Here is a 16,766-nt window from a genome sequence, read left to right on the forward strand (position 1 = left end):
GAGTGCTAAATATTAAAAGGTTAGATGGCTTTTGTTTCGGTGCAACATCGTGGGCCGAAGGGCCTGTACTGCGCTGTATCGTTCTATGTTCTATGTCTTGACTACAACAGGGACCAGAATCCTCCCAATATAAACCTCCCAACCACCTTCATTCAGAAGGGGTCCGTATGTTTGACAAGTCATCACCCTAAGGGACAGGACTTGGGATTTAGTAATTGCACCCATTATTTTAATGTAAGTAGGGCTTACAAATGTACCCAACGTTAATAGAGGCTGTTCTTGGTTCTTCCCCACTCGTGGTTGAGGTCTTTGTTTCTGAACTCTTGAATCACCTATCTGGTTGTTTGTGTTCAAGTGATTTCCTTTTGTGCTTTATGCGTTTTGCCATGTGCTTGACTTTTTATGTATTGTTTGATATTTTGTTTCTAAGTTTTATTCAGTTCTTATTCAAGTATATTCAAGTAGTGAGTAATTAACAATAGTAAAGCTGTATTTTTGACACCTCCCACCAACCTGACAACCTATTCTTATCAGAAGGTAAAATAAGAGTCCCTCAACATCAATAAATCCTCCAACTACAGACTGCTTAAAAAACACTTCATCACCAGCTCCATATCCAGCCCTGCATCACTTGCTTTCCTAATCTCTTCAATCCAGTTTCCACTCCACAGTGCCAACACTACCCAAGTCAAAGTCATCAAAAAGATTCTGACTTCAAACAAAGTGTGCTTTTTCTTTGTCCTCGCAAGCTCATAAAAAGAAAAATAAGTGATTTGTTATTTTTTGCAGATTGTTATACAGTATGATATCTGGAGTACACAGATGCACCCAAAACATTTGAATAAATAAAATACTATTTTGGTGTTCACTTACCACAGGAAAGGACCCATTAATTAATTGTATGTAAGCATGTTCATGATATCGCCTAGAGGAATCTTACTGCGGATGCATGAAGTGTGAGTGGCGCGAAGCGAATAACTAAAAAATCTTTCAGCTTAAAAGTGACATATTTAATGTCAGAAATAATATTCAGCAACTAATAGCTTGGAGAAATCATGGAGAATTCTTAATTTAACTGAACATCTTTTTCAATATGTCGATGTTTTCAATCCCACGCTTTGTTATATTAGAACTGCAGCACTGCACAATGTATTAATGAGATTGAGTGAAAGAGCTGCAATTGTGCTGCACTCAAAAATGAAGCATGTAGCAACCTTAATGCAGTTCCTGAGATGTAGCAAAGTAAACTGCGATAAAGTTTAGGGAATATATTCGCACCAAGTTTCATATAAATGGGGTCTTACTACAAAAGTTTTTCTTTTAACAAACTGAAACATAAGCATCAAACTTAAATTTGAACTAATTTTCTGAAACAAATATACATAATAAGGGGTATTTTAAAATATGCAAAGATTCTCTTTTAAGTCCTTGAGAAGGTTAACAGAAATAAACAGTGATAATAAGATGGAATTATTTCATGGTTATGTGTGTATTTTACGGCCCACAGAACTGATGTTTTGTGCATCTGTACAGCAAAAAATAAATTTTACAAGTGAAGCAACACTTAGCAGTCAGCAACTCAATTTTCCCAAGTAGATTTGAAGGCACAATAGCTGTTATGGAACATTCTGTCAAGAAACATGCGAGAGGAAAGCAGATTATCTCACAAGCAACAGTGACCCTCAGGCATTCTCTCGCCTCACTTTTAATTAAATTTTCTCTTCAGTCTTCGGGTCCACTTACACCATACCAATTCATGCGTGTGTGTGTGCGCGTGCGTGTGTGCAGGTGTGTGTATGTGTTTTTTAAGTCCCCCTCAGCCTCCTTTGTTCTAAAGGAGCCCAGGGAGGGTTTAAACTAGATTCGCAGGGGGATAGATAGGAACCTAAGAAGGAACTCAGAAGTGTAAAACTGGTAAAAGGAAGTAGAAGGAAGTAGAAAAGTGAAAAGTGAAAAGCAAAAGTAGAAGGCAGACAAAACATAGGCAAGCATCAAAAAGGATCAGAACAGAGAATAATATTAAAAAAGCAGAGTTTAAGGCATTCTATCTGAATGCATGTAGCATTCGCAAAAAGGTTGATGATTTTAATGTACAAATTGAGGTAAATGGGTATAATTTAATGGCCATTATGGAGACATAGCTACAAGAGGACCGAGATTTTGAACTAAATATCTAAGGATATTTGGCATTTAGGAAGGAAAGGCAAAAATGGAAAGGAGAAAGAGGGACGAGATGAGTATATTGGTAAAAGAGGATCTTGTGTTGAAAGATCATAAAGTAGAATCAGTTTGGGTGGAGCTAAGAAACAGCAAGGGGCAGCAAATATTGGTGGGAGTGGTTTATAGGCCACTAAACAGTAGTGCTAATTTAAAAAAAAATTTAGAGTGCCCAATTCATTTTTTCCAATTAAGGGGCAATTTAGCGTGGCCTTTTCACCTACCCTGCACATCTTTTGGGTAAATTGTAAAATGTGTAAATTGCAGTCACCCATTGTTACTATGTTACCCACGTTACATGCATCTCTAATTTCCTGATTTGTACCATGACCAACATTAGCACTACAGTGGAGAAGTATGAAATTGAATGGATGGGAACCCCTCCAGGTTCCCGCAACAAACCCCCTTCCCCCAAACCATAGAGCGCCTATGGGGGGGGGGGGGGGGGGGGGGGGGGAGCAAGGCCTCAGATGGGAAGCCCGCCCTTTCCCCAACTGAAGGCCATAAATGAGGAAAGCCTAAAATACAACCGTTACATCAAGGTAATGGTGGAGGTAGGGCTTGCAGGGGGTGGGGGGTGCGCCACCGTCCAGGCACCCCATCTTAAGGTTCGGCGGAGTACGACCTCCCTCCTCCCCCCAGCCTCTCCACAGAAATGTGAATCGCTCCCTCACACTTCTGCATGTCTTCTATACCTTCCCCACCCTGGGACACTTGTCCCCTTACTTAGTCTCCAACGTCTAAACGAGTAAAAACAGGGTTGTTGCGATGGGAGACTTCAACTTCCCCAATATTGACTGGGACTCACTTAGTGCTAGGAGGCTGGACGGGGCAGAGTTTGTAAGGAGCATCCAGGAGGGCTTCTTAAAATAATAAGTAGACAGTCCAAATAGGGAAGGGGCTGTACTGAACCTGGTATTGGGGAATGAGCCCGGCCAGGTGGTAGAAGGTTCAGTAGGGGAGCATTTCGGGAACAGTGACCACAATTCAATAAGTTTGAAAGTGCTGGTGGACAAGGATAAGAGTGGTCCTAAGGTGAATGTGCTAAATTGGGGAAGGCTAATTATAACAATATTAGGCGGGAACTGAAGAACCTAGATTGGGGGAGGATGTTTGAGGGTAAATCAACATCTGACATGTGGGAGGCTTTCAAATGTCAGTTGAAAGGAATTCAGGACCGGCAAGTTCCTGTGCGGAAGAAGGATTAATACGGCAAATTTCGGGAACCTTGGATAACGAGAGATATTGTAGGCCTCGTCAAAAAGTAAAAGGAGGCATTTGTCAGGGCTAGAAGGCTGGGAACAGACGAAGCCTGTGTGGAATATAAGGAAAGTAGGAAGGAACTTAAGCAAGGAGTCAGGAGGGCTAGATGAGGTCACGAAAAGTCATTGGCAAATAGGGTTAAGGAAAATCCCAAGGCTTTTTACACATACATAAAAAGCAAGAGGGTAGCCAGCGAAAGGGTTGGCCCACTGAAGGATAGGCAAGGGAATCTATGTGTGGAGCCAGAGGAAATGGGCGAGGTACTAAATTAATACTTTGCATCAGTATTCACCAAAGAGAAGGAATTGGTGGATGTTGAGTCTGGAGAAGGGTGTGTAGATAGCCTGGGTCACATTGAGATCCAAAAAGACGAGGTGTTGGGCGTCTTGAAAAATATTAAGGTAGATATGTCCCCAGGGCCGGATGGGATCTACCCCAGAAAACTGAAGGAGGATAGAGAGGAAATTGCTGAGGCCTTGACAGAGATCTTTGGATCCTCACTGTCTTCAGGTGATGTCCCGGAGGACTGGAGAATAGCCAATGTTGTTCCTTTGTTTAAGAAGGGTAGCAAGGATAATCCATGGAACTACAGGCCGGTGAGCTTTATGTCAGTGGTAGTGAAATTACTGGAGAGTATTCTTCGAGACAGGATCTACTCCCATTTAGAAGCAAATGGATGTATTAGTGAGAGGCAGCTTGGTTTTGTGAATGGGGGGTCATGTCTCACTAATTTGATTGAGTTTTTCGAAGAGGTCACAAAGATTATTGATGCAGGTAGGGCAGTGGATGTTGTCTATATGGACTTCAGTAAGGCCTTTGACTAGGTCCCTCATGGTAGACTGGTACAAAAGGTGAAGTCACACGGGATCAGGGGTGAGCTGGCAAGGTGGATACAGAACTGGCTAGGTCATAGAAGGCAGAGAGTAGCAATGGAAGGGTGCTTTTCTAATTGGAGGGCTGTGACTAGTGGTGTTCCGCAGGGATCAGTGCTGGGACCTTTGCTGTTCGTAGTATATATAAATGATTTGGAGGAAAATGTAACTGGTCTGATTAGTAAGTTTGCAGATGACACAAAGGTTGGTGGAATTGCGAATAGCGATGAGGACTGTCAGACGATACAGCAGGATTTAGATCGTTTGGAGGCTTGGGCGGAGAGATGGCAGATGGAGTTTAATCTGGACAAATGTGAGGTGATGCATTTTGGCAGGTCTAATGCAGCTAGGGAATATACAGCGAATGGTAGAACCCTCAAGAGTATTGAAAGTCAGAGAGATCTAGGTGTACAGGTCCACAGGTCACTGAAAGGGGCAACACAGCTGGAGGAGGTAGTCAAGAAGGCATACGGCATGCTTGCCTTCATTGGCCGGTGCATTGAGTATAAGAATTGGCAAGTCATGTTGCAGCTGTATAGAACCTTAGTTAGACCACACTTGGAGTATAGTGTTCAATTCTGGTCGCCACACTACCAGAAGGATGTGGAGGCTTTAAAGCGGGTGCAGAAGAGATTTACCAGGATGTTGCCTGGTATGGAGGGCATTAGCTATGAGGAGCGGTTGAATAAACTCGGTTTGTTCTCACTGGAACGATGGAGGTTAAGGGGCAACCTGATAGAGGTCTACAAAATTATGAGGGGCATAGACAGAGTGGATAGTCAGAGGCTTTTCCCCAGGGTAGAGGCGTCAATTACTAGGGGGCATAGGTTCAAGGTGCGAGGGGCAAGGTTTAGAGGAGATGTACAAGGCAAGTTTTTTTACACAGAGGGCAGTGGGTGCCTGGAACTTGCTGCCGGAGGAGGTGGTGGAAGCAGGGACGATAGTGACATTTAAGGGGCATCTTGACAAATACATGAATAGGATGGGAATAGAGGGATACGGACCCAGGAAGTGTAGAAGATTTTAGTTTAGATGGGCAGCATGGTCGGCACGGGCTCGGAGGGCCGAAGGGCCTGTTCCTGTGCTGTACTTTTCTTTGTTCTTTGTTTGTCTTCTTGAGCTTCCTCTCCTATCCACTGCAGCAGTGTCACTGCAGGGACTGGAAAGCTGCCAGCCAATCAGATTGGTATATCCTTCTGGTCCAGCTGCTCTCCCTGGTGCAGTACCAGGTTGTGCAGAGTGCAGCAGACCACTATGATGCAGGACACCCTTTTGGGGGCTGAATTGGAGGGGCCCCCCTGACCTTTCCAGGCATCGGAACTGCATCTTGAGCAGTCCTATCGCCTGCTCGACCAACGTACATGTTGACACATGATCATCAGCTGGTGCTTGTGGTGTCATCAGCCACTTACGGAGTGGGTACCCTTTGTCACATCACTCCAGCCACTGCTCGCCCTCAAATAGCTGGGATTTGCCAGCGCCGCAAGATGTAACTTTCATGGATGTGTCATGTGAGAGTACCTTTAAGAAATAGATGTTGATCATAGCTGTAGTGGATGTACCTTTAAGAAATGGATGTTTATCAAATAGCTGTAGTGGGTGTACCTTTAAGAAACAGGTGTTGATCAAATAACTGCAGTGATGTCAGAGTGTAGGTGGAGCTGGGCTGACTGTCTGCTTTTACTTTCGTTTTTGAACTGGCAGCTACAGTGTGCATTTAGTTTCATTTTCAGAGTTGGAGCTGCATCCAGCCAAACAAGGTGTAATTCTGATCTCTCTCTGTATGAAAAGAATGTCTTCAGATCACTTGCAAATTTAAAAGTGGTAACTGCTCTCAGTAGAGAATTTAAACCTGATGTCTTTGTTAAAGAGGGTATTTGTCTTATGGATGTTGCTAGGAAAGATTAAGGGTTACTTATAGAGTACTGAATTCTTTGGGGGAAGTATTTGAGTTGATAGTTGCTAAGATGTTTACTATGTGTTTATAAAATGTTAACTGGATTCATATAATAAATATTGTTTTGTTTTAAAAGTACTTTAGATATCTGTTGCATTACACCTGTAGAAAATGAAAATCGCTTATTGTCACAAGTAGGCTTCAAATGAAGTTACTGTGGAAAGCCCCTAGTCACCACATTCCGGCGCCTGTTCGGGGAGGCTGTTACGGGAATTGAACCGTGCTGCTGGCCTGCCTTGGTCTGCTTTCAAAGCCAGCGATTTAGCCCTGTGCTAAACAGCCCCATGTGGGCCCTTGTGCTCCCCAAAACCAAAATCTATTAAACGTTGTGAGTCAGGTGAACTCCATGATGCACTTCGGAGTTCTCTAAACCCTGGCCCATAATAGATGCTCCCCGGGAAACGGGTACACACCGTGCATGATGCACATCACATGGTCATTGACAAGCTGGACATTGAGGGAGTGGAACGCTTACGTTTCAAAAATGGCAACCCATGCCGCCATGGGGAACGCAAAGCCACATGGGTGTAGTCAATAACACCCTGCACCTAGGACATGCCTGCTATGTGGCCGAAGCCCATGGCCCTGGTCTTAATAATAATAATCTTTATTGTCACAAGTAGGCTTTCATTAACACTGCAATGAAGTTACTGTGAAAATTCCCTGATTGCCACATTCCGCACCTATTCGGGTACACGGGGAGAATTCAGAATGTCCAATTCATCTAACAGCACATCTTTCGGGGCTTGTGGGTGGAAACCGGAGCATCCGGAGGAAACCCACGCAGACACAGGGAGAACGTGCAGACAGTGACCCAAGCTGGGAATCAAACCTGGGACCCTGGTGCTCTGAAGCAACAGTGCTACACACTGTGATCTTGACTCGCCTGGTCCCGATCCAAGTTAATGTACATTATGTTACTGGTAAATAATGCATCTTTGACCTCCCTTATGCATTCCTGCACTGCTGACTTGAATATGCTGCATAGGTCACCCGTACCGCCCTGAAACGAGCCACTGGCACAGAAGTTCAGAGAGGCAATAACTTTCAGGCCATAGGCAATGGGTGACTCCACAGTCCATGTGGTGCCAACTGTTGCATCACCTGGCACAGGTAGTCCACCATCTCCTGGGACAGATGCGATCTTCTCCGGCACTGGACTTCCGACCTCTGGAGGTAGGAAGTTCTTAGTCGGAACACCCTTGGCCGGGCGTGTCTCCTTCGAGTATCTGCCATCTGTGGCCCTGCTCCTGGAAGGTCAAGAGGCCCTGCCTCCTCCTCTGCAGTGCACTGTTCCTGGACATGTGCAACGGTGCGTCAATGTCGCTGCTGCTGGTAGATCGCAATCAGAAGAATTGCCAGCTCGAGTGGCTCCATGATTCGCTAGAATCAAAAACTGAAAGGAAGAGAACATCAAAGTGAGCACTGAGGAGATCTAACAATGCCCTGGCCCTCAGTGCTCTCAAGATCTGAGCCATAGATCCCTGAAAGTTGCCACTCAGGTTGAGAGGGTTGTTAAGAAGGCGTACGGTGTGTTAGCTTTTATTGATAGAGGGATTGAGTTTCGGAGCCATGAGGTCATGTTGCAGCTGTACAAAACTCTGGTGCGGCCGCATTTGGAGTATTGCGTGCAATTCTGGTCGCCGCATTATAGGAAGGATGTGGAAGCATTGGAAAGGGTGCAGAGGAGATTTACTAGAATGTTGCCTGGTATGGAGGGAAGATCTTATGAGGAAAGGCTGAGGGACTTGAGGCTGTTTTCGTTAGAGAGAAGAAGGTTAAGAGGTGACTTAATTGAGGCATACAAGATGATCAGAGGATTGGATAGGGTGGACAGTGAGAGCCTTTTTCCTCGGATGGTGATGTCTAGCACGAGGGGACATAGCTTTAAATTGAGGGGAGATAGATATAAGACAGATGTCAGAGGTAGGTTCTTTACTCAGAGAGTAGTAAGGGCGTGGAATGCCCTGCCTGCAACAGTAGTAGACTCGCCAACACTAAGGGCATTCAAATAGTCATTGGATAGACATATGGCCGATAAGGGAATAGTGTAGATGGGCTTTAGAGTGGTTTCACAGGTCGGCGCAACATCGAGGGCCGAAGGGCCTGTACTGCGCTGTAATGTTCTATCCACCCATGCGCCTTCTGTATGTGAATGGCTGTCATGGGAGGTGATGTCGCTCACGTGAATCTAGAGCAATTCTTATTCCCGCCAGCATCGGATTTTCTGGGCCGGAATTGGTCCTGGAGAGCATGACAAGCTGGAGCTGCTTCGTAGTACTCCACTCCCCACACATTCTCATTCCAGCCAAGAAGATGACTCAGAGAAGAACAGACCACACTTCACGGACGCGAAGCATGTTGGATGTGGTGGAGGAGAGGTGGGCAAGAAGTCCCCACCCGCGCTTGTCAATAGGGCATGGGCAGGGCTTTTAAGGGAACGGCGGAGGTTACAGGCGGAGTTTAGCTTGCTGACCACAGGGAGGGCAGTGGAGCAGCTGGGAAAGGCGATGGGGGCGATCTATGAACATGGAGAGAAGGCCAGTAGAATGCTTGCACAGCAGCTTAGGAAGAAGGAGGCAGCTAGGGAGATATGGAAAGTAAAGGATGGAGATGGGAATCTGGTTGGTGATTCAGTAGGGGCGAATAAGGCGTTTAGGGATTTCTGCAGCAGGCTGTACAGGTCGGAATCCCCTACGGGGCCGGAGGGGATGAGGCACTTCTTGGAGGGGCCGAATTTCCCAAAGGTAGATGGGGAGTGGGTAGAAGGGCTGGTGGCCTCAATTGGGCTGGAGGAGATCGTGGAGGGCTTGAAGGCCATGCCGGCGGGTAAGGCCCCGGTTCCGAACGGGTACCCAGTGGAGTTTTATAAAAGGTTCTCCGGGATATTGGGGCCGGTGTTGTTGAGGATGTTCAATGAGGCAAGAGAAAGAGGGGTGTTGCCCCCGACGATGTCACAGGCAACGATTTAGCTGATTCTTAAGCGGGACAAGAACCCGGAGCTGTGTGGGTCCTACAGGCCGATCTCCCTGTTCAATGTAGATGCCAAGTTGCTGGCCAAAATCTTGTCCTCCAGGATCGAGGATAGAGTTCCAGACGTTATTGGGGAGGACCAGACGGGATTTGTCAAGGACAGGCAGTTGGTGGCCAATGTAAGAAGGCTGTTAAATGTGATCATGATGCCCCCGGAAAGTGGGGAGGTGGAGGTTGTGATCACATTGGATGCAGAAAAGGCTTTTGATCGGGTAGAATGGGACTATCTGTGGGAGATATTGGGACGGTTCGAATTCGGGCGGGGCTTTTTTGACTGGGTCAGGTTACTGTATCAGGCTCCTGTGGCAAGTGTGCGGATGAATAGGACAAAATCGGGCTATTTTAGACTGCACCGGGGGATGAGACAGGGATGCCCCCTCTCCCCACTGTTGTTTGCGCTGGCTATAGAGCCGTTGGCAATTGCTCTGAGAGCTTCGAGGGGCTGGAGAGGACTGGTCCTGGGGGCGAGGGGGGGGGGGGGGGGGGCGGGGGGTGGTGGAGCACAGGGTTTCGCTCTGTGCGGATGACCTGCTTCTGTACTTTTCGGACCCAATAGAGGGGATGGAAGAAATCATGAGGACACTAGGGGAATTTGGCCGCTTTTGGGGTATAAGCTTAATATGGGAAAGAGTGAGATGTTTGTGGTCCAGGCGAGGGGACAGGAGAGGCGACTGGTGGAGCTGCTGTTTAGGTTAGTAAAGGGAAGCTTTAGTTACCTCGGCATCCAAGTGGCGAGGGAATGGGACCGGCTGCATAAATTGAATCTGGCCCAGCTGGTGGACCAAATGAAGGACGATTTTCGGAGATAGGACGCGTTTCCGTTGTCTCTGGCTGGGAGGGTGCAAAGGTGAAGATGACAGACCTCCCGAGATTCCTATTTGTATTTCAGTGTCTCCCCATCTTTATTCCGCGGTCCTTTTTTAAGCGGATCAATAGAGTGATCACAGGCTTCGTCTGGGCGGGCAAGACCCGCGAGTAAGGAAGGTAATACTTGAGCGGAGTTGGGGAGAGGGCGGGCTGGCGCTGCCAAATTTTAGCAACTATTACTGGACGGCTAATATAGCCATGATCAGGAAGTGGGTGGTGGGGGAGGGATCGGCATGGGTGCGTATGGAGGCGGCTTCATGTAAGGGCACCAGATTGGGGGTGTTGGTAACTGCGCCTCTGCTGTTCCCGCCGGCACGGTACTCCACCAGTCCAGTCGTGGTGGCGGCCCTGAGAGTTTGGGGCCAGTGGAGGCGGCATGTGGGAGCATCGGTCTGGGCCCCAATCTGTGAAAATCATCGGTTTGCCCTGGGGAGTATGGACGGGGGGTTCAGGTTATGGCGGGGAGCGGGGATTGAGAGGGTGGGGGATATGTTCATAGAGGGGAGCTTTCCGAGTATGAGGGCGCTGGAGGAAAAGTTTGGGTTGGCGAGGGGAAACAAATTCAGCTATCCCCAGGTGCAAGACTTCCTTCGTAAACAGGTGTCAACCTTCCCGCTCTTACCGCTAAGGAGGATTCAGGACAGGGTAGTTTCCAGTGGGTGGGTAGGAGAAGGGAGCGTCTCGGACATTTATAAGGAGCTTATGGGGTCGGAGGAGACGCAGACTGAGGAGCTGAAGCGCAAGTGGGAGGAGGAGCTGGGAGGTGAGATAGAGGATGGTCTATGGGCAGACGCGTTGAGTAGAGTCAACACGTCTGCAGCATGTGCCAGGCTCAGCCTGATACAATTTAAGGTTGTTCACCGGGCTCACATGACAGTGGCCCGGATGAGCAGATTCTTTGGGATGGAGGACAGGTGCGCAAAATGTGCGGGAGGACCGGCGAACCATGTTCACGTGTTTTGGACATGTCCAAAGCTTAGGGCATTTTGGCAGAGCTTTGCGTACGTCATGTCCACGGTGTTAAAAACAAGGGTAGTGCTGAGTCCAGAGGTGGCGATTTTCAGGGTGTCGGAAGACCCAGGAATCCAGGAGGAGAAAGAGACAAACGTTCTGGCCTTTGCTTCCCTGGTAGCCCGGAGACTATTAGCTTGGAGGGACTCAAAGTCCCCGAAGTCAGAGACCTGGTTACCGGACATGGCTAGCTTTCTCTGTTTGGAGAAAATCAAGTTTGCCTTGAGAGGGTCACTGTTAGGGTTCACCCGGAGGTGGCAACCGTTCGTCAACTTCTTTGCGGGAAATTAATCGTCAGCAGACCGGTGGGGGTGGGGGGTGGGGGGAGTAGTTTAGATTCGAGTAGGGGGTCAATAAGAGTGGGACCTGTACGAGAGATAAATGGCTTCTGCATAATGTTTATGGTTTCATGTGTATTGTTTATTTTGTTGTTGTCACTATACCAAAAATACCTCAATAAAATGTTTATTAAAAAAATAGTAGGGCATGGGTGAAGGTGGCTGAGACAGTCAGCGCTGTGAGCCTTGCCAGGCGGACTGGCACACAATGCCACAAGAAGATGAACGACCTCCTTAGGGCAGCTCGGGTGAGCTTCCACCTTTGTTCCCCTGACATCACTCCTGTCACTCATTCACTCCTCACATTACACCCCCACTCCGAGAGAGGCTAATCAAAACCCACCTGCTCACACCTCCCTCACATCCCACCCTGCACCAAACCCCAACACCTGTATTGTCCTGTAGGAAAAGATGGCCCAAAGCAGAAGAGAGTGGGAGAAGACAGGAGCGGCCGTACGGACCTCAGGGCTCTCCACCCTGCCGAGGAGAGGATGATGGAGTTGCCTGGGGTGGTGCAGGAGAGGGTTATCCCGAGGCAGAGGTGGGCATGCGACAACCAAGTGAGCACCTAATGCAAAATGATGTCCCTATAGCAAGCGAGTTACCGCTCTCCACTAGACCACTCTTTCCCAAGACCTCACCACGTGTTTTGTCTTTTATCTTGCAGGATCATCATCAGACTATGCCGGCCCATCTGGGGTTCCTCGCCCCCAGCCACAACCGCAGCACCCCACCAGAGGACCAGTCCAGGGACGACACCGACTTCTCAGCACTGCATTCACTTGCGCCCTCCACCATCACAGAGACTATCATCTCGGTGGGGCATTTTAATGAAGAGGCTCCTGGGTCACCTTCTGGTGTGCACGTCACACATGCTGCTGCACATCAGGTGGAGGTGGGGATTCCTGAGGAAGAAGACAGTCAGAGGGCTACCTGATCCCAGGAAACAGCTGTAGAACGGACAGGTATCGTGTTTCTGGAAAGTATTGTCCCATCACTGATGGAAATGCAGACAGAGCCAGGATCTACAAGAGGGGGTGTCAGCAATTTTCCAGCGCCTGCAGGTACAGTTGGAGGAGTCCAACCGCCTTCAGTTTCAGGAGATCGTGCCGACAATGCGTGGTACCCAGGCCAACACTGAACGGGTGGCATCCACAGAGGGTCAAAAAAGTTACAGCCATGGGTCAAGACGTCCAAGGCATAGGGCACACTGTGTGATCGATGGTTGAGACTCAGGAGAGGGGAGCCCATTCAGAGGCAGCCATGTACCAGGTCCACATGGACATTACTGCGGCCCTCCAGAGCTTGGCCCATTCACTAAGGGTCATGGCTGAGGCATCAAGAACATTGGCCGGGTGATGGCTGACCTGTGCCAGTCACTGAGAAAGTGAAGAACATGACTCACTCGCTGAGAGACATGACCCTCTGTGCTCCTAGGTTGAGGGAATCGAGACTCGGGTTGAGATGAAAGCGGGCCTCCAGGACTGCAATGCCAGGTAATGGTGGAGCCTCCGAAGCTCACTCTGGCTGCATCCCTGTCCCAAGGAGTAGCCCGGAGACCATCGGGCACCGCGAGGGATGAGGAGGTGATGGGGCTCGTGCCGGTGACTCTTGCAGTGGAGGTGCTGGAACAACTCAGCACTTTTGAATCCACCCCACCTGACACTGGCGCATATGATGGACTTCAGGCAGAACAAGGTGACACCTCGTCACCTGTGACACCCAAAAGTCGTCAGGCCCATCTCAGGTCACAGGGCAAGATACACAGCAGGCTGTCTCCACATCTGCTGTGCTGTCTGGGGTCACACCTAGAAGGAGTGGTCGGCCACATAAAATAAGGAAGTTAGACACCAGTTAAGTTGGCACGGGTGCAGCACACAGATTAACGGTAGGGGTCAGGGCACAACAATTGTATATAGTCACGATTAAACACCTTTTCACCAACATTCTGACCTGCCTCAAACCTTTGTCTGAAGGGTGTGAGGAATGGGCTGGGCAGGGCTAGGTGTAGGGGGTGTGCCAGGTGGAGGATGTGGAAGGTTACTGGTGTGGCTGTTTGCAGGATGGCAGAGGGCAGGGCGCCCAGGTCAATTGAACATTTCACCTGGGGTTATCCTCAGAGGCGGCAGAGAACGGGGTGTAAATTCTATGATTCTATGCAGTATGAGGCCTCCTTGTCGGACAGCTTACCCAGTGAGTGATCCATCACCACTCACCATCTCCATAGCGAGTGACGTTGTGCAGGATGCAGCAGGCCAGCATGATGTTAGAGACTCTCCTGGGGCTATATTGGAGTGCCCTACTGGAGGGGTCCAGACATCGAAGCGCATCTTGAGGGCGCTGATGCACAGCTCAATGATAGTCCCGGTTGCTACATGGGTGATGTTACAGTGGTTCTCCACGTCGGTCTGGGGTCTCCGGACAGGGGTCATTAGCCATGACCTCAGCAGTTAACCCTTGTCGCCCAGGACCGAACCCCTCACCTGAGGGAGCACCTTGAAGGTGCTGGGAACCGACAAGTGCACCAGTATGCATTCGTTGTGCAACCTGCCTGGGTATCAGGCACAGGCTGCACATTCAGGAAGTGGAAACCCTTCCGATTGATGAAGGCTGATGGGCCGGTGCTTGTAGGGGAACATGTGTGCCATCAATCACTCCGGGACCTGGGGCATGCCAGCGATGGTGGCAAATACTGCTGCCCGGACATTCAGGTGTGCCTAGTCCAGACTGAGGTCTGATGCCCGGGCACATAGGGCATCCATCACAGCGGGGATGCACCTATGTACGGATATTTTAGAGATTCCTGACGGGTCTCCGCTCAGTCCCTGGAAAGACCCAGAGGCATAAATATTCAGGACGATCGTCACCTTGACAAGTGGGAATCCTCCTCCAAACACACGCGTCTTCATCTGGCATAGGTGGCGCACGGTCTCATTGATTTGCCGAAGTCTTTGGCAGCACAGGTGGTCTGGCATCTCCTCGAAGGATAGGTGCTGACGGTATACACGTGGCCTTATGCGGTACCTCCTTTGCACCTCCTCCTTGGCCTGTTGGACGGCTGGCACTCATGCATCATCAGCTGGCCCCTGCTCGTCTTGGGCAGGCTCCTCTTGTGTAGGGTCCTCCCCTAGCAGGCCCTGTGCCTCCAACCTCTGTGCGTCCGCAACGACAGCTGCAGCCAGGTGGACAGCGAGCATTGCTGGCTGTACTCCAAAATTAATTCTCTGCAGGGGGGGAAAGGAGAAGACATGTTAGCACATGTTAACAAGTTGAATATTCCCTTTCCCATCCAAAGCCAACAGGCTACATGGTGACCCACCCTCCACTTGCACCCCCCCAAACCCACCCACACCCCTCAGATGTTCCCCCTGATTTGTTGCCATCCACACTTCACCCTTGTCTCCATCAGTGAGTGGCACCTGGGTGCCTCTATCCTCACCACCCATCCCTGTCAACAAGGGTACCAGTGGCTTCTGCAGCCCATGTCAGTGATAGGCTCCATGGCCCCTGTTCTGTCTCCCCCTGGGGTCTATTGTGGGTGACCTCACTGGGTGGGCCATGTGTTATCCTGCCAGCAGGATGATTGCGCAGTGGAAAGGGTCAGAGTGTGCCACCAATCGCTTAGAAGCTTGTATGTTGCCAGGTCCTACAGATGGGGGTGAGGCAGGGAAGTGTGTGTCTGCTGGGAGCTTAGTTGCATTGTGATGTGGGTCCTGTGTGTACCAGAAAGGTTGTGACAACCTGTCTGGGGCAGGATGGATGGAAGCAGGAGCATAGTGGCCAGGCAAGGCTTGGAGACAGCTGGTGGTCCTGTGGAGTGGGCTAGTTGATAGCATCATTGGTCAGGCCTCTGTCTGAGAGGGCAGTGTGCCAGGGAGGGCGCCAAATGCTATGGTGCATGATTCCTTTGTTTGGGGTGAGCTCTGCTTTTCCCCTGCTTTCCCTTCAGTAAGGCTGAGCTTCTGATGAGCGCCAGTACCTGGTGTGCCAATGATTGAGGTTGCCAACACCCATCCTGTTGATTGGTCAGCTGGGGTCTGAGGGTTTCCAGAGAGGTAGCCTGGAAATGCTCCCAAATGACCAGAGACTCTGTGAACATTTACAGGACACAGTGAGCAGTCAGGAGAGTGAGCAATCAGGGGCCTGTAGCTTGTACCAAATCTGTGCATTTAAAATACGGCAGCAATGGAGGTCTGAGCCAGGCCACCCTGATTCTGAGGGGGCACCCCGAATCCACGGAGCTGGCACCAAGTCACTTCCGCTACTCCCCCTGGCCCTGGCAGCCACTTCCCAGCAAGCAGTACAATTAACAGTTTTTCAAACTTTGCTTACCTTCTCTCTCCCCTCAGCAGCCATGGCACCCAGTCCCGGTTTGCAAATACCTGTAGTAAATCGCGCCCACGTGACTTCCGCCTGAGAGGGCGGAGCATCACGGAGGCCGGGGGCATTGTGGGTCACACGTGCTAATCACATTTAAATGAACGTAAATCCCGGTTTTGCATGCCGCCGCGGCGTAGAGCGCAAACCTCGTTATCATCACCAACGAAGAACCAGAGCATGGCACCGAAACGGCACCGAGTGCAGACCTCGATTTTTGCCAGATGCGTCGCGAGGCGAGAATTGTGCCCCGTTTTATTTTAATCAAATTGGCCCTCCCCAATTCAGAACCTTAATTTCTGGCCTATCATTGTCCCTTTCCATAACTTGCTTAAATTCTCCTGAGTTATGGTCACTGTTTCCAAAATGCTCCCCCGCTGAAACTTCAACCACTTGCCCGGCTTCATTCCCTAGAACTAGATCAAGCACTGCCCCTCCTTTGTAAGACTTTCTAAGTATTGGCATAAAAGCTCTCACACTTTGACAATCCTAGTTAATATTGGGGAAGTTGAAATCCCCTGCTATTATTGCCCGATTTTTCTTACAATTCTCAGAGACCTCCTTATCTTCCCTTCTGTCTCTCTCTGACTGTCTGGGGGCGAATAGTACACCCCCAGCAATGTAATTGCCTCTTTTTTATTACTAAGGTCTACCCGTATGGCTTCATTTGAGGAACCTACTAAGGTATCTTCCCTGAGTACTGTCGTAATGTTCTCCCTAATAAATAATGCAATTTATCCTCCTCTTTTAACTCCCCCTCTATCACACCTGAAACCTCTGTACTCTGGGATGTTCAGCTGCCAGTCCTTCCCTTCTTCCAACCAAGTTTTT

General features: G+C 49.2%; 1 protein-coding gene across 2 annotated transcripts in view; it reads right to left on the minus strand.

The window, feature by feature from the left end:
* Positions 1 to 16,766, minus strand: part of ece2a (endothelin converting enzyme 2a) — a 465,220-nt gene that overhangs the window by 292,621 nt on the left and 155,833 nt on the right. The window contains exon 1 of one of the 2 annotated variants that reach the window (XM_072474094.1): positions 14,426 to 14,688. The exons of the other annotated variant lie outside the window; for it this stretch is intronic. Within the exon in view, the coding sequence (XP_072330195.1) occupies positions 14,426 to 14,474 (49 nt within the window). The 5' untranslated portion in view covers positions 14,475 to 14,688. Of the gene's footprint in view, positions 1 to 14,425; positions 14,689 to 16,766 lie in introns of those variants that run through there. 2 annotated transcript variants of the gene reach the window in all.

This window comes from Scyliorhinus torazame, chromosome 14 (genome assembly GCF_047496885.1).
Source record: "Scyliorhinus torazame isolate Kashiwa2021f chromosome 14, sScyTor2.1, whole genome shotgun sequence".
In the NCBI taxonomy this organism is placed as follows: domain Eukaryota; kingdom Metazoa; phylum Chordata; class Chondrichthyes; order Carcharhiniformes; family Scyliorhinidae; genus Scyliorhinus; species Scyliorhinus torazame.